Source organism: Sturnira hondurensis, unplaced genomic scaffold (assembly GCF_014824575.4).
Source record: "Sturnira hondurensis isolate 20B ecotype Veracruz unplaced genomic scaffold, ASM1482457v3 Scaffold0000256, whole genome shotgun sequence".
Lineage (NCBI taxonomy): Eukaryota > Metazoa > Chordata > Mammalia > Chiroptera > Phyllostomidae > Sturnira > Sturnira hondurensis.
Window position 1 is genome coordinate 537096 of NW_028072887.1, and position 25158 is coordinate 562253.

The following is a 25158-nucleotide window of genomic DNA, read 5'->3' on the forward strand; positions in this document are numbered from 1 at the left end:
TGGCCTCTAGTACTTAAGCAGGTAGGGACTCCCTGCTGAGTGCCATAATGTGTGCCACGCAGAGACATGCAGGGAGACACGCAGCTTACAGAGTGCATGGCTCACCTACCCGTGAATAAAGGCATGTCAGACATCCCAACATGACATGCCTTCCCCAAGAGTGAACATTCCTCCATCTGCCTGGATGCCATGAACCTGTCAGGCCTTGAACAGTCACAACACACAAATGATTTTGATGTAGTATCAAGTTGGAGACTCACTGTATTAGAATTACAAGTCCTCATATATTTGGAAAAATTAAACTAGTTTATAAGAAGAGGGAAAGATCAACATTCTTATAATGGATTCAAAGAAGTTAAATAAATGCAATTTTCTTTGTAAACAACTACGTCTTACAGAAAATAGGCATAGCAATATTAGACATCTGAAAACAAACAAAACAAAACAAAAACAAAAAATGGGGATGTTTGTTTATCAGAGCAGCACAGATGATATTTCTAATCATCAGGAGAATTGCCTAGCACTGAGTGTCGGGGCAGCCACAACCTCCTGAATTAAATCAGATTCTGTGCTGAATGAATGTGCAACGCTTATTCCCATGGAAACTGAGCACTATACAGATTGATAGGGTTATAGAACATATAAGTGAGGTAAGGCAATTGCCAATTTTAAGAGATTAGCATTGAAAATTTCACACAACCCATTTATTTTCCAAATATCAGATGTGCCTCATCTATATTTGAGGATAGAGCACTGTCAGAATCTGATTTAAGAGAAAAGAAAAAGCTCTGCTACAACACAGCCTATTATCTTTGAGCTCAGGCCAAAACGAAGCAGAGGCTCTGTTTTCTTCATACCTCCTTAATTATGAGGAGGCTGTTTTGAACATTGAAATTAAATGGGTTGCTATGGCTTCCTGCCTGAGAGATCCAGATGCCAAGTTTCAGACATTAGGAAGCTATGTATGGGCTAAGGTGCTCACAAATAAGGTTTGCCGCCCCAAGCCCCTGCCAGAGCATCCAGCAGGAAGGTTACGAGGAGGCAACAGAGTGCTGACAATGGCCCAGCCTGGCCTCGCTCCTCTGGACACCCCTTCTGTGGTGCTCACTAATCACTTTGTCCCATAGGTCACTTTTCCTGTAGGGAAAGGGCTACGCCATTTCCTGAGCATGGGGGAAGCCATGTGGAAGCTTGCTTAGCCTTCTAAAAGATTTATTTGTTTGTTCCTTGGGCGATTTGGGTGTTTCCAATTTTTACATTTGACTGTGACCAACAGGTAGGAGGCAAACAAGAGGTTCAGAGAGGAGCTAACTAGGCTCAGATGCAGACTTCTGTCTCTGATAAATAACAGAGAAGTCCCCAGAGGGGGTTTTATCTCTAAGTACTCAAAGAGACACACAGAACCTCAGGTAACACAAACCAAAATATTAAAAATAAGTAAATGGTACCCGCAGAGCTGTGCTTATGTGTAATTCTTTTCAGATATCTTAGACCCCTTCTAGTTTTAAAAGTCTCCACTTCTCTGATCATGTAGCTTCTTACAGGGAATAAGCCTTTGAAATTTCATTCCAGGTTTTAGCATTTTTATGTTTTTGTCAAGGAAAAAAGTCCATAAGCAACATAAGTCACAAATTTTGGGTTGTTTTTGTAATCACTTAACATTTGAAAGCTGTGCCTTCCTTGGGAAGTGGTAGTTTTTAAAGTCTCATATTTTGGAAGGTAAAGTAGGAGTGACAGATTTTTGGCAGGCAAGTTGCTAAATGAGGCCCTAAGTCAGGGGTTTATTGGGGGTCCACACACAAGTCCATGGGTTCTGTCAGGATATTTACGTGAAATTAGGCAGAATGTGTGTGACGGTCGGAATAGAGGAAACAGAGGTAAGAGGTGGTTAAAAACAAGTAAAGAGAAAGAAAAAAGGAAAAGCTGCAAAGACATTCTGTAAGAGAAGAAAGAAGTGATTCTCACAGTGTAGCTTTTATGCAGCTGCTGACCTGAAGGTTTAGAAAAGGTAAAGGAGTCTGTACTCTTTCTCTGAGGCAATCAACTCATATACCAAAGCTTGACATGATTATCTCACAAGCTTTAATAGTTAATTACCTCGGCTCTCACAGCTTCAACTGCTTTATGGCTCCAAGAAAAACCCAGTACTTTCTAAAATCTAGTAGTCATGTCCAGGTTTGCAGCCTCTTCATTCAAGTAGCTTGCTGGCTGACAATATTATCTGAGCTTTAATAGAGGTTGCCAGCCCAAGACTGTTTTCTTTGTGTGAGGAGGAGGTTGCCCTGTAAGACTAACTGGAATGTTATCAGTAACATTCCAATTACTGTATTGGGGTGGCCAGATGTCAAGGACTTTATATTTTTGCTTGCAACTTTTGCAGATTGGCCAAAGCCACATAAGGACTAATACTAAAAGATTATGAGTTGTTTTTGGTTTGAGACCCACCACCAGATTGATAAAATGAATAAACCTTCAATCAGGAAGAAAAGTTTTCTATTATCTGGATGTGAAATATATATTTAACTGGTTAATAGTTTAACTTGTAAAACTTATTTGCAAGTTAAACTATTACTATCACAAGAGAAGGAAACCCCCAAGTCTTTGTCTCAGTTACCTGTGTTCTAAAAATGCAAAAGCTAAATGAAATCTCTTAAACACATTTTCAAGAGGCAATGTGATAAAACACATGCCAGGTGGACACATCTTCCGGCCTTTCATCAGAGGGCACATCACAAAGTCAGCCAATGACTATTGATAATTAAAAGTGACACAAAAACCCAACTGTCATTTTGCAGATTTCTTAATTTTCAGAGGTAAAAAAGGGATCCCAACTTGTTTCTGACTCAAATCTATTTTTCAAACAGTTTCTCTGATCGTTCACAGGACTTTAGAACATTGTAAATCTTTGTAAATTTGGACTTGATCACCTGGAAATATCTGATTATTCAATCTAAAATTTGCTGAGTCTAACTGATCTCACAATAAAAACACAGAATCTTATGAAACACACACTGGTTTTAAAAACTTGGATGTCTGATTTTATATTTGTAAAGCAATACCAATCATAGATTATTTATTTTTCAAAACAATCTGAAGAAAAATCCTATTTTGTGCTAATTCAACTATAATGCAAATCTAAGAAAACTTGAGCTTCAGTTCTTTAAAAAATACTCAGTGACATAGTCTGTTCTGAATCCCCCAAACCAGTGAGGTCTTACCATTCCTTCAACCCCTCTGAAGTGTGTGACTTTTGACAAGACTTCTCCTTATCATTTACAACTCACGCATCCTTACCAGGTCAGAGACTGCTCCACTGATGTATGTCTTTCTGCAGCAGAATTGTGGAACAGTTCTGAGAGATAATTTGAGTGGGAGGTCTGAAAATCAGACACAGCAACAATGCATCTCAAATATCAAAATGTCAACTGAAATGGCCACATCTGAATGAGGCAATGGTGCTCTAAGCAAAACAGAATCCTTAAACTAATTGTTAAGCAGAAAGGGTGGCTCGGGATGAAGTGGGAAGTCCAAATGCTTAACTGGAATTACCAACTGACTTTAAAAATGTCTATCTTGAGACATTTGAAAGGAATCTAAGCAAATGACTCATTGTCAGATAGTATACATTATCTAACATTATATTTTCCTCAGAATTCCAGCATTATACGAGGCTTCTTGTGATAGTGACATGCCTGTAACCTAGACTTCTTTCTCTATAGAATCTCTCTCCTCCTTGCTCACTGCAATTCTAGCACTAGATATCGCCCCTTTCACCACTTATTTAAATGCAGCACACAGGCAAGTTCTTCTATGCTTTTTCTGTCCCTGAAATGCCATCTCTTTTGCTGGGAGCACACTGAGAACAGAAATCTTTTTTTTTCTTTAGTTGGTATTACTCACCCTCTGCTAGGCATCATAGAATCACTGTGCTCCCAGAAACACGTCAGATCATTGGGCCCTGTCCTCTGATCACAAAAACCAAAGGATGAAGCTCAGGCTCAGTAGAGAAAGGAGAATTCGTCCAGAGTTACTGAGCCTGTTAGTGACAGAGCTGGGACCAGAATCGTGGAACCCACAGCACCAAGGACCCAAGCATTTATTGAGTCCTACTGTGTGCTGGGCACTGCATTATACTCAGGGACAAGGACAATGATGACTACTTTTCCTATAGAAACTTGAGATCAAAGTGACTTGGCCGGACTCAAAAAAAAAAAAAGAAAAAGAAAAACAGTAGTTACAATGATTACCTTCTATAATTATAGAAGTTGAGTCCTTAATTAACCTTTGTTAATTCAATCTAAGGAACTTCATAATTGAGATATAAAAATTATTTACATTGAAGATTTCACCTAAAAGCAAGTACTAGAACTTAAATTCCACAGACAGATTTTTAACTGAGATTCCAGCAAATTTAATTTTAACTTAATTAATGAATCTTTCTTCATTTATAGATTTAGAGAGCTCAAACATTTTAACTATATACTAAAGATTAAAGTTATGTTTATTCATTTATCTAGTCAATTTATTAGGTATGTATACAAAGAATATGGACACAGAAATACTGATTTGATCAGTTCTGATGTTCATATATAACTGGTTACTATTAACAATACCTAAGGTATTAACTTTTCTAACAGATAAATTTGTACACTGTCATGGATGATGGTAAATCTAATTCAAGTGTGAACCTCAGTCCATTCCATTTTCTATGAATTCTCTCAGATAATTAGTTTCAAGAAATATCACCACCTGGTACCTTATCATTTCCCAGTCCTACTGAGAATATCTGAAAAATGTGATAAAAACTATAAAATTTGATAGAAGTGGCATAAACATTCAATTCTTGACATGCAGTTTTTGCTTCATGGAAGCATAAACCCACCCTAGATTTTTGAGTGCCCATTGACCTCACGTACTTGTGATAACGGCATCATCTACTGCTTTGGTGCCTGGCCTTTGGTTTCCCCAACAATCAAAACTCTACAATGGCTTCATCTGGTCCACTTGCACCACTTCATCTGCTTCATATGTGCCTTTTCCCAAAGGTACTGGATTTATCCAGTTTTGGAAATGGGAAGGAAATATAATGCTTGGGTTTCGATCTGCCATTTCAGTGGCCTTTTGCTAACTCTCATCTACACAGACATCGGCCATTGGTCATTTTTTCACTCTGGGACATCATATAGATGCTGGCTCATTTCTGAGGGCTGAGAGAGCAAAGAAGAACTGAATCCATCTATTGGAATGAGGTTACATGTGTGTGTTGTTATTATTGTTGTTTGATCATTTTTCTAGTCTTTTTCCTTTGGCCAAAGAGTCTCTGCCTGCCTCAAGACTGATTCAGTTCTCTACCCACTTACATTATGCTCTTGATATTCATAATGGCCAAAACAGGGACTCACTCATGAAAACAGCTCTTCAAGCACATGCTTTGAGCTTCTCTGACTTGCATCTGTGTGGCTTCCCACAAGAACTATAATCAGAACATTGAAGGAAGCATGGCAAAAATTCAAAGAAAAATATTGAATTTTAAAAATAACTATATTTTTAAGATTTTAATAGGAGCACAGTGCCTTGAGCATAAGGTGCTCAATGATGTTTCATTATGCAATAAATGAATACTAAGCTTCCCTGTGGAGGTGGGGCCTTAAATGAAGGAAGTCACTTCCCCTGCTCTACGTAATGGCAGGCATCAGGAATGTTCTTAGATCCCATCCAGATGAGTAAGCCTCCTTCCTGGACAACTGAGAGTGGGCAGAAGCGACCCCAGCTCTCCAGAGAGAGCCACTTTTTATTTAATCAAGATGGAATACTATGTACCAGAAAGAAAGAAGTAGCTACTACCCTTTGTGACAGAATGGATGGAACTAGAGAGCATTATGCTGAATGAAATAAGCCAGGGGGTGAAAGACAAATACCATATGATCTCACCTATAAGTGGAACCTAATCAACAAAACAAACAAGCAAGCAAAATATAACCGGATATTTAAATTAAGAACAAACGGACAGTAACCAGAGAGAAGATGGGAGGGGTTAATAGAAGGAAAAGGGTAAAAGGTTTTTAGGAACAACTATAAAGGACACATGGACAAAACCAAGGTGGGTAGAATCAGGGGAGGGAGGTGGGAATGGCTGGGGTGGGGGAGAGTGATGGCGAAAAAAGGCACATAACTGTACTTAAACAACAATAAAAATAACATTTTTAAAAAGAGTGTGTTTGTGGACCACTCACAATAACTCACTGGAATAAATTTTACTTAGTGGTAGAAGGATGCAAAAAAGGAACAAAGCCAGGGACAGCAGCAACAACACGGTTTTTACTTCAAAAGCATTACTGTTACCATTCATTTTCTTCTTTCATTACTTTTACTTCAATACAGTAAGTGTCATCATTAGTTTTTTACTTCACCCAGTCACTCACAGAACATGGTTAAGCGTCCCCCATTCCAGGCACTGAGGTATAAATGTGAATGAGTCAAAACTCCTGTTCCTCATCCCAGTGCCCTCACTATCACAGTTCTTATTGTTTCTGGGGGATACTGTTTAATTTTCTCATCTTTTTTTTTCTTTGCTCATGTCACTCAATCCTTATGTAAGTCCAGAAGAAAAGGGAGGCTCAGAAAAGGTTAAAGGGTTTGGGGAGGGCACAGGGCGATTCAGCAGCAGAGCTGAGTCTCGCATATTTTATGGCACTAAGAAGTGTGCATCATTTCTACCAGCCAGTTTCATGCTTCCTTTCTACGGAGCCCCGCTGCAACATGCTTATTATCAACAATGGCAGCGATCTTCCACCGCATCTCTCAGTGCAAAGGACTTTGAACACAAATATGTGACTCGTATGGCTGTGCTTTCAAAATAATCACTGTTCTTAGTTTTCCAATTTGCCATTAGGATCTGGCAATCACACAGGGAAAAGGATGAACTATCTTCCTGCTCCCAGGATAATAAGACTCATTCTATTTAATTCTCCATTTAAGACAGGTTTTTTTCTTATGTCCAGACAATGTTCAATTATAAAAGAAATATAAATTTGATCTTTAATTCAGTGTGGCAAATAGAATGCATATAGAAAACCTAAGAAACTGGCTTTTGGTCAAGCTGTTCTAATTCAAAAACTCAGTACCAACTCTTACCAACTTATGCTCAAGTTTCTTGACTTGGAGCAAGTTATTTAACTCTTCTGAGCCTCAGTTTCCACATCTCTAAAATGGGAATTATGATATAAAAACCACAGGTTTGGGGGAGAATTATTTGAATCTTAGTTTCATGAGAGAAAGACATCACCTGTCTTGTTCACCATAGAATTTTGTGAAGAACCAAGCACAGTAAGTATTTGTTGAGTAAAGGATGATTTAGAATATGAATAATGAATCTTTATAGTACCTAACATATCACCAATGGCCAATAATCTACATCTAAGTAAATTACCTACTTTTCTGCTTTCTTTTTCATCTAATAAGAAGACTGGGACTCATCATATGTGTAAAAGTAAATGTTAAATGGACATAATTTGCAATGAGAGAATGTTTATGGACTTATATGCTAAAAAAATCCTTCAAAGATGTGTGGTAGGGTTATGATGTGTGAGTCACTATGGATTACCTGTAGGATACATCTCTTTTTATTACAGAGCACATCATTGATCATCCTCACTGGGGCTATGGGGAGTGAAAAAAATTGTAATAACTATGCATGGTGCTGGGTGGGCACTAGAATTATTGAGGGGGAGTCATTTTGTAAATTACGTAATTGTCCAGTCACTATGCTGTACACCTGAAACTGTTATAAAACAATATTGAGTGTCACCTGTAATTTAAAAAATGTGAAGAAAGAAAGAAACATGCCTCCAAGGAGGAGACGAGGCCTGGGAGTCCTGGTCATGGCTCTCATATGCATCCCCTGAGTGAAATCCCCCTCCACGCCCCTGACAGGCCCTTCAGGCCCTTCATTGCACCTACAGAAAGTACTTCAACCAGAAAGAATATCATCTGTGACGTGCTTTACATCACGGGGGAAGAAAAAAGGTCTCAAAATTGGATGTTTAGCTCCATGAGAAACTACTACTGCAAAATTGAATTTTGAAATTCAATTCAATTTAAAAGACATTAAAGTCTATTTAAAGAAATCTTCTGTTAAGTCTCTTGTTATGTGAGGAATCTCTCTGGAAAGAACAAAAGCAACCCCCAATGCATCTTTCATATAAATCTGGATTCATACATAGAACTTTCTTAAAACAAGGCATGGAGGCACCAACTGCAGCAGCTGAGGGCCTACACTGTTTCCTGGTGCTTCTCTGGAGAGGCCTTCCCTGTTCTCCAACTGCTCAGAATCCTGTAGGAACTCTCCTCACAAAGCAAGGGAAGGTTTCTTTGCATGAGGGAGGCCAGACTGTTATTGGAATAAAGGACTCCAAGCTGAGGGGGAACTAATTGCTTTGGGAAAAGCCACTATAAAGTGGCCATTGAAGCCATAGCACTGAACTACACAGAAGATGACATCCTTGGAGTAGCCAACCCCTTCTCAGTGGAAAGGGAAGCCAGCAACTCTGCGCTGATTAAAGCACAGAGAGGCACACTCTCCCAACTCTGAAATGAGCTAAAGATGCATGCGGATGGCACAGGTATTCACAGCGGGAGCTTTGTGGCAGTACAGACCTCAGTGTTTGCTTGTCATGCAATTCTGGACAAATAATTTAATTTCTGAGCCTCAGTTTCTTTATCTATATAATGGTAATACTATAGTACTTCCCTGTACAGTTGTTGTGAAGATTAAATGAGCTAATATAAAGAAAAGATTTAAGTCTAGCACCAAGAATATAGTAAACACTCTATAATGTTAGTTCCTATTATGATTCTCATCAATAGCATTTATTCAAATGAAAACAAGAAAACCATATGGAATATTTTAAGGCCATCTGACTGTTCAATAGCACCATTGTCCTCATTTCATACTATACGACCCATCCCAGAATTCACTATTTATATACATCAGAGATACTCCATTCTGAACTAATGGCTAAATCTTGGTCTCTTCCCTTCCTCCGAAAATACCAGTTCTGTACCTCATTCTCTCAAACTCCTTCCTCAAACAAATGACAACTAGATAAGCTAGTTCCACTCATGCCAGCCCTTTCACGTGACGTAATACAACTCACTTAAGCACTTACAAACTAATTTAAATTCTAGAAGTTCAGCACCACTTGTGCTCACATCTAAGGTAGCAACTTACCCAAGCAAAGGATTAGGCCCTAATTAGAAGCAGGCTGTAAATATTATATAAGGACCCTTGTGTTTCTGCTCAGTTTAAGTTACACTAACTTTTTCTAATCATGCATTTTATCTCTTGGCATCCACATATAGGTGCCCAATAAATGTTACCTTTGGTGATAATAAAACAAAAGACTAACTTTCAAAAGTGAAACACCCAAAAGACCATTGTCTGTATTCTTGGCAACAGCCAGAGAGCCAGTTTTCCCAAGTCAGCAGCCTGTGAGGAGTCTGGCCAGGGGCCAATTCCCAGGGTTGGCGCATTCCTGGGGCCTGGCAAGAGGCCACTGGAACCCTGTTTCCTCTTTCGTTCTCTTTATGTAGTGGAAAATCTTTCCTGCTTCGACCCCTCTAAGTCTGCTTTCCCCCCATCAAAGAAAAAAGAGGGAGTCACATGGGAAGTGATTCCCAGCCCCTTCCCCAAATCTCATCTCCCATTGCTCCAGGTTGGCACAGCTCAAAGTAACTGAAGGCATAAGACACACAAAGGAGGGCTCTGCAGCCCAGTCTCCAGCCTGATTCTATCAGGGGCACAGGGCCTGGGGCAGAGACCCAGCAAGCCCTGTGCACAGGGAGTCATTGTGCACTTGCTTGGAAGGCTCTGGGCACTTCTGGAAGCCCTTGGAATAAAACTGCCTGTTATAAATAGACATTGGCTGGGCTTCAGGGGCGAGGAGTAGGCCAAAAGTTCCAGAAAAATGTAACGCTCCACATAAGAAGGTCTGGGGTACAGGTCATTAATAGGCAACTACTGAGCAACTGAACTAAGAAGAAAGGAATCCAAAGGTTTGGTCCGACACAACCTGTAGTTAACACCTGGTGAACATTTCTGGCTGATAACATCATGATATGCCATTCAGTTTTTAAACATTATATATGAATATCTGCAAACCAAACACTAAAAAAAAAACATCTTTTTTTTTTTTTAACGTCTCCTTCCATCTGCAGACAAAGAAAATGGCCATCTGGAGTCGCCACGTCAGCTGGCTCCACATATTTTCAGTGCAGCGGAGGAGACTGCATGCCAGGCATGATGCTGTGTGTGCTAATTGAATCCTTTCCCTTAACTGTCCTAGCAGCCCTTGGAGCAAGACATTATCACCTCTTCATGGGGATGAGAACAAAGAGGCTCAGAGATGGTAAAGTAACATTGCCATGTTCACACAGGCAAGGCATTACTGGGTTGCTGAGATTCGAATCCAGTTCCCGCTGATTCTCCAGCCAGCCCATGTCCTTTCCACTAGGTTCCATGGAATCCGTTGCCACTAACGCCTTGAAAAGGAACATGCTGGACACAGTGAGCCCTCAGGGCATGTTTCTTCCTAGAGCTGCCACTAGTGCTTACATTTCTGACAAGTTGAACCTTAGCAGGTAGAGCTGCTTCACTGCCATAAGAACAGTTAACTTTGCTTTACACAGAGTCCTCTGGTGTCTAAAACAACTTTTTGATTTTTATTTCACTGTACCGTCATGGCAACTCCACTACTGAGGGCATAGAGATTCAGGGAAGGCCATAGATGCGCGAAAGGGATCACCTCAAGTTCAAATCTACACACTTGGAGTTGAAATAGTGATGAATGCACCATAGCATACTCCAGCCACCACACTACACACAGCCCTCCCTACACATTTTTATCAAGACCTTTGAGAGAAGACCATGTCACTGGTCACATGGAACTTGTGTTGTGAAAGTGTCACAGCACATCATTCTGGCCAAAACAAACCAATACATAGAACCCATTTCTAATTATATATAAATAATAAAATAGTCTGTTTTAGGATTGTGTTTTCCTCTCATTCTAGAAATGTGAGCAGAGAGGGTCTAAGTAGAGTATATTATATAGAAAAAATGGACTGGATACAGTCTGCTGGCCCACACATATCCACTCTCCAACCTTCTCTTCCCTGCTCTGGGCTCCTTTCCCTCTGGCTTCCTATTGGGTTCAGCCACTGAGAGGAGCCAGCAGGGCCCTGGAGAGTGGGAGGGAAGTACAGTGGAAGGTTTTATGCCCTTATTTCCTCCCCACTGGACCAACACGGACTGATTGTATCCCTCCACCTAAGGACATTTCTTGCCAAGTGGCTCTCTCCAATGACACATGGTTCTGTGGCCACTTCGTCTCCTTGCCCTCAGGCAAAGCAGTGGCAACAGCCCACTGTTTGTAGCCTCGGGGTGCTACACTACTCCCTCGAGTCCCTTACATCCTGCCACCCCTTTGTAAGAGGCCTTTTATTAAGCTCTTCTCCATCACCTGCTTGAGTCTGCCATCTGTTTCCTTCTAGGAACTCGACTAGTTCAGTAAGTAAGGAAACAATATTACTGATGTAGCTTTTGTAGGCAAAACTATGGCAAGTTACTCAGGTCCTGCTTAGAGGGCAAGACATGCTAACTACAGTAGATCTGGCTCTCTCCCACCTTCACTTCCTCCTGGCTATGCTTCACCAAGTAGGAATTAAGTCAGACAGTCTGCCTCAGGGACCTACTGGTGGAGCTTCAAAGTTAGCTCAGGAGATCTCCAAACAGCTACCCACCGCAGCCATCCAGCTGGGACTGCACTCGGGGAGGCAGGAAGGACAACACAAGACAGGTCCCAGTCACATACAGTTGATGCCTTCACAGGCTTCCTGCTCAGCCTTACACCTATCCACCCTGGATTATGGCCAGCCTTCACATCCCTCCATGTGGAGGGATGGCAGCCTCTGAAAACAGCTTCTCCTCTCAAAAAGAGCAACAGTCCCTGAGTCTACTTATCTGCCGGTTCTGACAGATGGAGCCCAGAATTTACCAGACCAAATGATTTTATTTCTTTAGCATATCTATGTGCATGAGAGCAGTCAATCAATTAATTCTATCAGGAAACCTACCAAGCTGGAAACAATTGCTTATAACTAAGCACCAGAAAGGTGCTGAAAGGCAGAAGGCAGGCAAACCTCAGAGGCATCTTCAGAAATGGACAATTATGATCCATCAAGCCTAGTTAAAGGGATGAAGTTTATGAGGAAGACACATCTGGAACTGCCTAGAATGTGAAGAAACCAGGAGGAACCACTGTTTGGTCTTGTACAGAGCAGCTGAGACAAGTGATCTCGTGTTAGGAGAGAAGTGCAGAAGTAGCACATGAAAGCGACAGAAGGGAGGCAGTGCATCTGGTGTGAAGTGAAGCATGTCAACACAATGGCCCATGGATTTGCTCGTGAAATATTAACTGAAGTTGGGATGAATAGGAGGGCTGTCACATGCAGAGAAAACTGGCAGAAACACCCTAAACATGGCAATTAGACCAAAAGTAATGAAAATACTGCCTAATCCACAGCCATGAACCCTGTGGATACTTAATAAATATTAATTGATAATGATGAACTATAACACAGGCTGGTAAATTAGTGTGAGACAGTTAGGCTACTGAAATATAGCCAATATATATAGTTGGTATAACATACACTGATAAATGAATGAAAAGAAAGAGAAATCAAAATGATTTAGCTATGCAATGAATTCTGCCATGCACCAGGAAGTATGGGAAAGAAAACATTAACAGAAGGGTAGGAAGGGGTGGCTACAAGGGACAAGAGAAAAGTTAAGGCAATTAATTCAGGATTACAGTGGAGCTTTCTTAGAGTCTCAGCAATTCCTTGAATATAAGCCAGGTGTCATAAGCCAGGCATCATAATTCCTCGAATATAAGCCTTGGAGTCATACACTATTCTTTTAAGACACCATGGCTTTCTCGATAAATTTGTGCTGCAGGGAACTCAGGGACACCACAGATTAAATCTGTACCAATTTCCTAGAGGAGGGTATGAAAGCTCTCCTCCTTGGCAAAGCCTTCCCTGATCAGTGCAGCCAGAAGAGCAGCCTCCTTTTATAAATCCCATCATCCTTGTTGTTTGCACCACTGCATTCCTCCTGGTACTATAGTACTATGATTTGTGAATATGTAACCACAAATTTTGTAAAGTTCTGTAAAGCAGAGATCATGCTTTGTAACTCTTAGCACACACTTAGGTCTTCACTCCTAACATTCCACAAGGTTTTAAACCTAGTAGATGCTCAACGCCTGTGCTGATCGATTTGGAACTCTAGAAAGAAAAGCAGGCACCCATCAATGAGAACACCCAGGTGCCTGTGGGGTTTGAGAAGCAGCTTCTATGGACTCGATGAAAGCTCTACCTCTTGTTATGGACAAAGCATTAGAGAGTCCACCACAGGATGGCCTTAGACTGCCAGAGGATGATGCAAAAAAACTCAGTTGCCATGGAAACTTGTGTGATATGATGAGTCCCTTTGTTGAAATATAGTGAGACACCCGGAGAATGACAAGCACTGCCCACTTGTACTTATTTTTGCAATAGACACAGCATTATTTCACTGTCGATCAATAAGACCATTTGCAAACAGCTTTCAGAATGTTTCGAGTTCCTGTTGTGGTTCAGTGAAACCCCATGCACGCGCGGAGCTACATCTGAGGCAGGCCAACAGCCATCACTGTAGCAGGTGCTGCTGAGATCCTGGTCTGGGACCTGGGAAAGGAAAGCCACCTGTGTGCCGGTGCTATGGGCTGCACTTGCTAGACTAAGGATAGGTAAGGCCACCTAACTGTTCTTTGGCCATAGATTCATTTGAGAATCTGATTATACCTATAGACTCACTCCCCAGGAAAATGCCCATACGCACATAAAATCTAATACAATGTATCTCAGAGAATTTAAATCCCCTAGGGCTTTTTCATAAATTTGCCCTATCAAGCACCTTGGGACTTAAGGGGATCCAGATATCATGTTAAAAATTTCTGATGAAAACCAAAAATCTTTACACACACTAGAATCATCTTTGGACCAAACTGAAAAGCAGGGTGTCATCTGCCCTCTCCAACCTTCCCAACCTACCTTCAGTGCCTGCTCCAGACAGTTAGTTCCCCTTTACTCCTTACCCAGTATTACCTGCTACTATGTACTGAGCTCATGAACTCACTGGTAAGTTCACTCACTCGTAAGTTTACTCACTGGTCCATTCATTTCACTGATGTTTCTATGCATCAGACTTCAGGGACACAAATGTGAGTATAAAATGTCTCATGTCCTTTAGGAGCTTACATTTCAGTTCAGTCAGGGCTGATTTTACTTCCCAGGGCACTCCTGATAATGTCTGGAGACAGTGTTGGCTGTCACAAATAGGAAAGAGCGCTATCAGCATCTGGTAGGTAGAGGCCAGGGGTGCTGCTAAACATACTACAATATACAGGACAGTCCCCCTACAAAAAGAAAAAAAAAAGAAAAAGAAATATAGGGCCCAGAATGTCAATAGTGCCTTGATTGATAAACTCTTCTCTAGAGTAGACAGGTATGTGACAAGTGATAAGTGTGGTGACAAAGACCAGAAGTATTAGGGCAGCTCAGGAAAGGGCATGTGAATTAGAACTCTGAGAGATACGGTTATGAGGGCAGTCTCCCTTGTTTTCAGTGATGAGAGGGAGGAAATAAGAAGGGAAGGGAAGAGTCACTCAGGGTAAGCCATCACCATAATGAAGGCAGACATTTCTTTGGGCAACGTGAGAGGATGCAGCACCAGTTGCAAGTAGTGAGCAAACAAATGGCAAGTCGGAAAGAATCTCCTCATGGGGAATGATGTTCCTCCTTTCCCACCTCTACCAGTCAGTGGCCCAGCCAAAAGAATGTGTAGCCATCTGGTAGGACCATCATTCAAGTTATAAACTATATTGTGTGCCAGGGGACCTCTTGCTATACTTTGGATGTGCCCCATCTTACTTTGTCAGTTCTTCCTTTCTCTACTCCCATTCTGGTCAATAATCCCACCTTATACACATACACACTATAATCAGTCCTTATGCTGCTAAAAATATAAAATTATAGATATGATATTGCATACATTACACTATATATATGCTACTATTATAAACTTGAATCTCTAAAGAAGTTGGTCTCAAGACCTGATTAATCAGATAAACACAGGACCAGATCTCAGGTCTAGACCCAGTTCCAACATGTATTGGGTTGTTCAAGAAGTTTATTTGGTCTCTTCCATGAGATGGCTCTAGCAGTGCTTAGTTGTCTTTAACTTCATTAAAAAGCAATTTTGTTAGATTGTATTGTGACAGCTGTCATATCAGCTTGCATTTTAAAAAAATAATTAAAATCAGTGACTTTTTATGTAGCTATCTTAATACACAATATTTTTGGAAATATTATGCTTTATTATTTCAAGAAAGGTAAAAATGCAATTGAAAGTAAAAAAAAAAGATTTGTGCTGTGACAGATTGAACATGTCCAATGCGGTTTGTGAAGTTTTGTGCTGGAGATTTCTCTCTGGACAATGATCCATGGTCGGGTAGACCAGCTGAAGTTAACAGCAATCAAATTGTGACATTGAGAACAATCAATGTCATACTATGCAGGAGATTAACAACATACTCAAAATACCCATAAACTTATCAATAAACTGATAGGTAAAAATGAAAAATGTGTCTTTTATTTTATGGAAAAAAACATGGACTTTTTGGCCAACCCAATACCTTCTTTCTTCTTTGTAAAACCTGCCCCTCCCACCTCCTTTGAAATTACTTTTTTGAGATCAGGTCTGGACTCTCTCATCAGTAGGCAGAACCATGGCAGGTGTGTTAATACACATGTAAACCTCTAGCCTTGTTGAGGCTGGGGCTCTCCAAGATTGGGAAGCCCCATGCAAGGAGCTCCCCATTACTGGAATAAAAGGAATTACTAGAATAGAAAGATTCCGCCCTCCAAACTGCTAGCTATGCATTGGCAGTGTAGTCTGAAGCCAGACCTGAGTTGAAATTCCAACTCTATTATTCACCACTCCTATAGCCTTGAGGAAGTTAATTAACTTGTTAAACTTCAGATTTCTCATTTGTAAAATAGAAAGAGTCCCTATCTTAAAGGGCTGTCATGAGTATTAAATGACATTTTCTATCTAAAGCATTGAGCAGAGTGCCTCAAAAAATTTCACAGAATGAACCTCAATAAATTTCAGTTATTATTACTAAGGGAAGGAAGCCATTCTGGCCTCAACTTAATGCCTGATTCTCAATATGCTGAGCTGTTTGCTAAAACAGCTTTGATGTTGAACTCCATCAGCCCCCACTGTTGACATATTCCATTCTCACAGTTTACACATATTCTGCTTCGGCTCCTCTGTCCTGCCCTCCATCCAGACTCTATCCTCAGCAGCAGTGTGGTTCAAATTTCCAAGCTCCCTCCCAGCACTGTTCTTGCCAGATTCTGATCTCATCCTACCTATATGAAGCCCCATTATGACCCTTAGCAACCAGGCACTGTGGGTTCTGCCCACCTGGCCAAGCCTCCCCCAAAATCTACCCACAGTCCCCAGGGATCTGTACTGCTGGAGGGCAGGCAGCTGGATAGGACATTTCTCCAGCATGGGTTTTTTTCATTATTTTATTGTCGTTCAATTACAGTTGTCTGCATTTTCCCCCCATCACTCCCCCCACACCCCAGGCAAACCCACCTCTCTTCCTTGCTCTCACCCTCCTCCCCCTTAGTTTTGTCCATGTGTCCTTTATAATAGTTCTTGAAAACCCTTCCCCCCATTGTCCACTCTCCCGTCTCCTCTGATTATTGTCAGGTTGTTTTTTATTTCAATGTCTCTGGTTATATTTTGTTTCCTTTTTTCTTTTGTTGATTATGTTTCAGTTAAAGGTGAGATCATATGGTATTTGTCCCTCACTGCCTGGCTTATTTAACTTAGCATAATGCTCTCCAGTTCCATCTATGCTGTCATGAAGGATAAGAGCTCCTTCTTTCTCTCTGCTGCATAGTATTCCATTGTGTAAATGAGTGGATCCAGCATGTTCTTGATCTTCCATAATGGGCTCAGTGAGGCTGGTGAACAGATTCACTAGGTAAATATTCACTTGAGAATATGACATTTTTCTAACTTTTCCACTTCCCACTTTTAAGGGAGAATAGTCAAAGATCCAGCGTGTCACTTTGGGAAGGCTGCTAGCCTGGGCTAAAGCTGGTGTGCTCTCCACTTATTTTTTTTTTCCAAAAGGGGCCTTGACTGAATCCTCAAGCACCACCAACCTTCCAACATCTGGTTCTAGGTAATGGTCTCTGTTCTTCTTAGGATATCAGGAAATGGTTGGGATAATCCCGTTAGGGGCAAAGAAGCAGCTGTGGAATGAAAAGTCCCCTCATTCCTTGACCCCCCTCCTCTTGATGCTTACTTGGGAAATCTTAAACAACACTGATCCCCCAGAGCAGGGTGTCAAACTCATTTTCACCAGGGGCCACATCAGCCTCACGGTTGCCTTCAAAGAGCAAATTTTAGGACTGTACAAATATAACTAGTCCTTAACAGTAAAGCAAGAGCTCGGTGCTGCCGCCGGGTAGAAACAAGGTACTGGGCTGGATAAAACAAGGTGAAGGGCTGGGTTCAGCCCTTTGGCCTTGTGTTTGCCACCTGTGCCCTAGAACAATGGTCAGGCTATGCACCAGACAGCTTGGCCTTTGCCCAATGGTCAGAGGCACTCAGTAAACCAAACTTTACATAGTAGAAAGGGTCAAAGGCAGCTTGGATTTGATAGCTAGAAGCCTTCTCCAGCAACATGGTAGGGTGTGCTCTATACAGCATCTCTGTGGTGAGGGGTGGTATAAATGCAGCACCAAGAGAGTAAAGGAGGCTACAAGCATACCTAAAGCATGGCAAGATTTAGAGTTTTTCATAGTTTTCACAATCCACTGGCTGCACTGACACCCACAATGCCCCTATTTCGTGTTTAGAAAAACTCTCAGTGAGTTCTGAGCTTTCTAAACTATTCCCCTATGCTCAACCTCTTGCCAGTTGAGTTCATGCATCTTTGCTTAACAGCCTAAACCTGTTCCTTTGCCTGCCTGGGTGTGCTGCATATCCTGAAAGTAGACATAAGTCACTACTCAGAAAGTTAACACTCAGAAAAAGTGAATCCATTACTCTAGTAATGGATTCAAGTTTCCCATTACTCTATGGTGGACAGGTATCTGTTAGAATCCAGCATGCTGCCTATCTTTGAAAATTAAGTTTTATTGGAACATAAGTCACACCTATTTATTCATTTATTATCTGTGGCTGCTTTCCTACTACAACAGCAGAATAGTTGTGTCTACTCATTTGATCTTCAAAGCCTAAAATATTTATTCTTTGGCCTTTTATGATGTTGATGACCCCTGCTTTGAGGCTGGCTTATGTGATTGTGAGGCTGGGAAATCCCATAATTTGCCTGAGAGCTAAAGGTCCAGGAAAGTTAGTGCTATATTTCCAGTCCAAATGCAAAAGCCACTTAAGACAAGGTGCAAGTTCCCATCCAAATCCAAAGGCCCAAGAACCAGGAGAACCAATGTGTGAGGGCAGGAGAAGATGGATATGCCAGCTGATGCAGAAAGCAAATTCACCCATCCTTTCCCTTTCTGTTATATTCAGGCTCTCAACAGATGAGATGATGCCCACCGCATAGGTAAGGGCCATGTTCATTCCTCAGTCTCCCAATGCAAATGCTACTCTCTTCTGGAAACACCCTCACAGACACACCCAGATATAACATTCTGCCAGCTATCTGGGCATGCCTTAGCCCACAGAGTCAAGCTGACCTATAAAACTAACCATCACAATTTGGTATATGAAAGAAGTTTCCCAGGGAAAAGAAATAGTTCAGTGATTAAAAGAGTTGTCACCAGGGGTATAAGACAACATTCCTGGGTTACTCTCTTCTCTTTCATCTAATCCTTACCTAGGAAATTCTCTTTATTGCTTAAAAAAAGCACAGTTCTAACTACAGCTCCTTCAAGGTTTCTCCTTACCATCCCCCACAATAATCCCACCTCTTATCACTGTCAGCATCACAACGTTTACCTCCTCCATGTTACATTATGTTGCCTGCATATTAGGTCAGCTTACACAAATAAACTATAAGTACTTTGAGAGTATCTCCTCATACCAGTCGAGGTACCCTGCAGGAAAGAGATAGCCCACTTAAAATATCTAACTGAGGAGAGTTAGGTAAAGGAATCACTTAAGCAACTGTGGGCAGATCTAAAGCAAACATACATGAGACAGACTGGCAACACTGAATAGCCATTGGTACCAAGAGGCCTGGAAGAGGCATGGGGACATAAAAGTTCCAGAACACAATGAGAGCTGTGGTTATGACTATAGTGAGGGTTGTGTGAGAGGCTGCCCAGCAAAAGCTGTGACCATGGGCAGGAGTCCAGTTACTGTAGTCCATGACCAGGCAAGAAGAGAGCAGGGAAACAACAACCTTGACTTCTTTCACCTTCCAAATTCTGATATCCTGCTAGGTCCTCTCTTTAGCCAAACCCAACCAGAGGCCAGAAAACCAGAGATCCTTTTGACAAGATCAATGTGCTACATCCTCCAGGGATGCACCGTATGGTTCTAGAGGAGCAAATGGCAACTATATAACACATCCCACACCCACTAAAACATCTTAAATATAAAGCAGATTTTCAAAAGGGCTTGTTGATTGGCTTAATTCATGCATGACTATGGAAGGCCTAATTACTCTAATGATTTGGAGGTAAATCATCAAGAGGATGAAGGATGAATTGAAGGACCTTTGTGAGGCCTTTCCTGCTCCTAAAAGTCTATCAAAACTGCACAGCTATCATAGCTGAGGGTCTAGCATGGCCAACATTTGTCTTTCTTTTGGTGGGGACAAAGGGATGGGAACACCACAAAGGAATACATCATTCATAAGAGAAACTGCTCCTCACATGTGTGCTTAAAAGCCAAATGTAGTTTTCCCTCAGATTAAAAGAGAATGTTTTCAATTGAAACATGAGCTGGTAAAAAAGATAACTCACTCCCCAATCTTCTCATCAGTTAAACAGCTACACATGTCAAATGGCTGTACATGAAGCCTGGGAATGATTCTTGCAAATGAAAAAGCATAGTGTGTAATGCTGACTTTTACGGATCAAAAAGCATCCTGGGGTGAGCTGAAGAGCTATAGGTCAAGAAAAGACCTCGATTTCTGGGGTGATTTTTATTGTTATCAGAGAGAAGACTGTACTTGCCATCAAGATGCAGCAATTCGGGGCACACTCCTAATGGCAGAGACACACTGGTAGGCATTCGTCTTTCTCTCGGGGCCTCTACCCCCCACGTCGAAACGTATTTTTCATTTTGGTTTCACTTACCTGTCACTTTCTACTTAAAAAGGATGACTTATCAAGAAAAAAAATCAACATCAAAGAATACTTCAGCGTTACCAGTGCATACACATACAAACATACTCACTCACTCAAACCCTCCCATGTCACGTCCTGAAAGCAAAATTGTGAGTTAAGAACTAGAAACTCACATCCCCCAATCAGAAGTAAAATAAAGAATGTAATGAAGTTAATAGTACCTTATTCTCGCAGTCCATTATGAGAAATTATTTCCTGTAAAATATGAAAGTGGAAACTACCTCTAAAAATTCTCACTCTCAGAAACATGGGTCATAATGGTTATGGCACTGGAATTTCAAGACAAGTTTTTAATGTTTCTCTTTCCTCTAGTCTGTTTTCCAAAAGGACATCCTCTCTTCCAGGGGTATTTATACATAAAGTGAGAGACAAAGAACTGAAGTGACAGGTAGGAAGCCTCAGTTCTACTCTCGACTGTATCCTGGTTATACAACCTCAGCAAAAGCATCCAGCTTCGCAGAGTATTAACTTCTGCAAAGTGAGGAGACAGAATAAATCATTCCCAATTTAGTAGTCTGTGATTTAAAAAATAATATAAACTAGAACAAAGTAAAATAAAATAAGCATGCCTTGGGAATGAAGAGTGAGTTATATGATGCCGGGCATCTCTTATTTTTTTTCTTGTATTTCCCAGAAACCCTTTTCTAGACCACCCTTGTGTCCTCCTTGCTTAGTTTTTTGTATGATTTCAGCACGGAGCCAAAAGGAGGGCCAAGTCTTAGGTCCAGGTCCTTTACAGATCAGTCAGCTTTGATCTCACCTCCTCCTTCATTTCTTCCTGACAGTCACAACAAACTTCATTCAAGGGTCTTTCAATGGATCTCATGGTCAAAGAACCAACTCAAAAAGAGTACTCTTGGTGTCATTGTCTCAGCAACAGTATCTTATATGAGGAAAAAACATAATATTGAAATAGAGGAAAAAATCATAATCTCCCAGCCTCATAGTAGACCATTGAATAGCATTTAACCACCCCCATATACTAGGCCACATAGTCATAGGTGAGCATATATTTTTCAGGATTTTCCCAATATGCACATGCAGATGTAACACTTAACTGCCTCTAGGAAACAAGACAGATATTTCTCTAGTGTATAAAGTCTCCTAAGCATCATTTAGGGAGATTTAACAGGATTATGTTTCATAGGTGGTGCCAAGCAACAAGCTCTCAGTTGCACAGTGTTCTTTTATGCTGTAATCAAGACACATATTACAGCCGCCGCACGACTCAGGGCAGCGCCATATGCCAATGGGAACTCAAGCTTGGTCTGGGGCTCCCAGCTAGCACCGGTAATACGACAGTCTTTGATTTATGCTCACAAATGTATTATTAAACAAAATATCAATGTGGGCAAAGACGTCAGGTAGACTGTTTCTTCTTCCTCTCTGATTTTCCGGTACCCAATGCCATCATACTAATCCACTTCTCCCTTCCCTACTTGCCCCAACCCAACCCTGCATTCTAGCACTTTGTATTCTGTGTCTTTTTGTTTACCAATTTCCTCAACAAAACTCTACTCATCTGGATAACATTTGGGAGTGATCCAGGATCTTTTATTAATGAGTGCTACTATGAATTATTGAAAGACAATAGCTTAGCATGCTTACTTTGATAGGGTCTTTGCATATTCTCTGGGATGGAAGGCAGAATTGGGGCTTTAGGGACTGGAATTTGGGGATAAAGAGAACCTTTCCTGTGTTGCTCATATTATGCTATATGGGCACCTCTGTCCTCTGCCTGGGCATAAGACAGACCCCAATGGCAGGTTGATATGTAAGAAGGGCTTTCTTTGCCAAAGGAGAGGCTGAGAAATTATCTTTTTATCCTAATTCCCCAGAAGTGACAAAAGAAATAAATATAAACACATACACACAGAAACACACAAATTTTCACCACATTCTACCTGGAAATAGAAAGACACAAAAGATGAGAAGAGAACTTAAAGTACTATTAAAGTTCTTAGTCTCTGAAGAAATGCTGCTCAGTGCGCAACCCACAGAGACACAGAACTTGCCTCTAACAAAAAAAAAGAACTAAACCAAAAAGTTTAGTGCAATCCTTTTCTCTCACCTGTGAACAGTTTTTGATATGAAACGTCAGCAGTTATGGGGTAAATATCTAATCTGTACATTGGCGGAGTAGGACCTACAGCAGCAGAATCGGGAAAGTACAACTGGTAAATCAACTCAACAAAAATATGACTGGGCACCTACTCTGATCCAGAGTCCGGTCCAGGTGCTTGGGGTACACAACATGCAAACAAAGGAACTAAGCTAATTTCTATTTCAGGACATGAGCAAAAGGGAAAATGTGATTTGCTTGATTTGATTTGTTGCTCTGTTCATAGGCACTATAGAATCAAAGAGGCGACCTGCACCTCTTAGCTCAGTGACTGTGAAAGAGTGACCAACCTTCAAAAATCAATGGAGCACTGGGAGTGGTGGGCTGGGATGGGAGTATAAGACAGAAAACTGTATTTGAATGATAATTAAATAATTTTTTTAAAAAATCAATGGTTTAGTCTATTTCCTGGACTATTTAGTCTGGACTAACTAGATTCTCATACACAAAAGTAAACCCAACCAAGTGGTCAAGAATGATGGTCATCAGCATTAAAACATTTAGAGGAAAGCTTATGGACAATTAAACTAATTTACGTACCTAGGAAGATCTCATAGTTTCTTTGCTCTTCAATAATTGAAGCTGTGTTGAGTTCTTGTTCAACTTATCCCGAAAGTTAAGATAGATGGGTGATGGAACAACTATATATAGGCTTGGCATCTGGCATCAGCTGTACAGTAGTGTTTTTGTATAGGTTAAAGTCTACTTCAGCTGGAATTAATGTAATTACATTTAATGTTGACAGATTATGACATTTGCCTATTAAGACACTATACAAACATTCCAATAATTTACTGGCTTTTGACTCTGTAAAAAATAAATGAAACAAAATCCCAGGGGACATTGCTAATGGGGTAACTGGAATAGAGGTTTGAAAAGCACAGGGTTCAGGAAATAACAGTCAAAGAATAATGCATTTTAAGCCAAAACATATAGAGTGGTAAATGAATATTTAGTACTTACCACAAGACTGCTGTCTAGAGACAGCCTTTTTCCAAAGTCCCTTTTCTCAAGCTGTCTCTTTCCCTCCATGGGTGAAGGTATTTATTTTCCTTTGTGATTTATAAGAATTCCCCTTCTGTTTTCAGGGTCACTGCGAAAAGTGAACATGTTTTTCACTATCCAAGTGAACAGTGTTTAGATCCTTGTTTTTAACTTTATAACCAGGGACAAGTGCTGAAGCCAAAAATACCCAGGCCTAAATAATAAGTATAGAACTGGTCTCTCAATTCCAAAAACCTGTCCAGGTTGCAAATGTCAGAGTCATCTTTATAGAGGCCTCTGTGTTTTTATAGGTTTTGCTCATAGTATTGGGAAATTGGTTTGTAGGTTGAATCAGCAGACTGCAGAAAAAAGCAAACAGTCCATTTCATGCCACACTTGCTCCACACTTGCTCTACCCACCAGAATCATTCTGTTATTGTGCACACAGATGCTGTCTGCAAATTCCATGAGAGCAAACTGACGAACCCATGCTCCGTAACCAAGAATCGTTGAGCCCAAAACCCAATGAGGGAAAACTGAAACAAACAACATTGTCAATATTTAATTTAAAAATATTTAATTCAAACACATTTGAGGAACATTACTGGATACATTTCCTTTGAGACAGGTTAATTCAGAAAGAATGGTGGAAAATAGACATCATTATTGTCAATGATTATTTGGACATCCACTGCATTCTACCATATGAGATACAGTTAATCCCTGTACTCCACTAAGATTACTTATTCTAAAATTATTAAGTATTTTGGTTAGTAAGGATGTATCATATGTATTAAGCACTAGCTCCTACTTTTCACCAAGATGTCAAAGGCTCAAAGTAAAAGAAACAGACTGGAGTCCAGGCTTTCCTCGTCATTAGCTCAGTGACCATGAAAAAGTCATTGAGCCTCTCTAAAATTTGTGTTTCCCAACTTCAATCAAGAGCAATCAAATGATGTATGTAAAAATGGTTTAAAGGCAGTGAATTATAACATACAAGTATGTACGTTATAATTATACAGAGATCACATTACAGACCAGTTAACCTTAAACACTAGTTGACGTAATTCAATGTCTTTGATGATTCAGAGGCACTCTGAGATACAGAAATGCTCATGCTCCACACAAAACACATAGCCAATGTACTGCTGATACAGAAGAGCTGGACTTCTATACCAACCAGTTTTTAATAAAACTGAAAAGAAATATTTTTCACAATTCCATCAATTGCTCCATCTCTGAAGAGGATGCAACAGACTCCACTTTACAGACCACACACAGTATGTGGCCTCCTTCTCTTGATTTCCTCCACCAGGAAGACAGTTAAGACAGCTGTGGCCCAGACAGAGTCTGCCCAAATCATAGTCAATTGCTAGAGACTGATGGACCCCTTTTCCAGCCACAGGCTCCCCACCTCCATCTGAATCAGTCCACCTCTCATTTTTCAGAAACATTAATTTTAATTCATTACTAATCCACTCAGAAACTCCTAGGAGTCTGTTCTGAATTCAAGACAAAATCCACATTTTCCAACATCATGC

At 40.7% G+C, this 25158-nt stretch overlaps 1 protein-coding gene across 1 annotated transcript in view; it reads right to left on the minus strand.

Moving 5' to 3' along the window:
- The window catches only part of NCKAP5 (NCK associated protein 5), a gene marked incomplete at its 3' end in the record, with an annotated part of 675845 nt that overhangs the window by 507694 nt on the left and 142993 nt on the right, over positions 1 to 25158 (minus strand). Inside the window, exon 2 of the mRNA XM_037029247.1 lies at positions 23597 to 23726. Coding sequence (XP_036885142.1) covers positions 23597 to 23665 — 69 coding nt within the window. The remainder of the gene's footprint in view (positions 1 to 23596; positions 23727 to 25158) is intronic.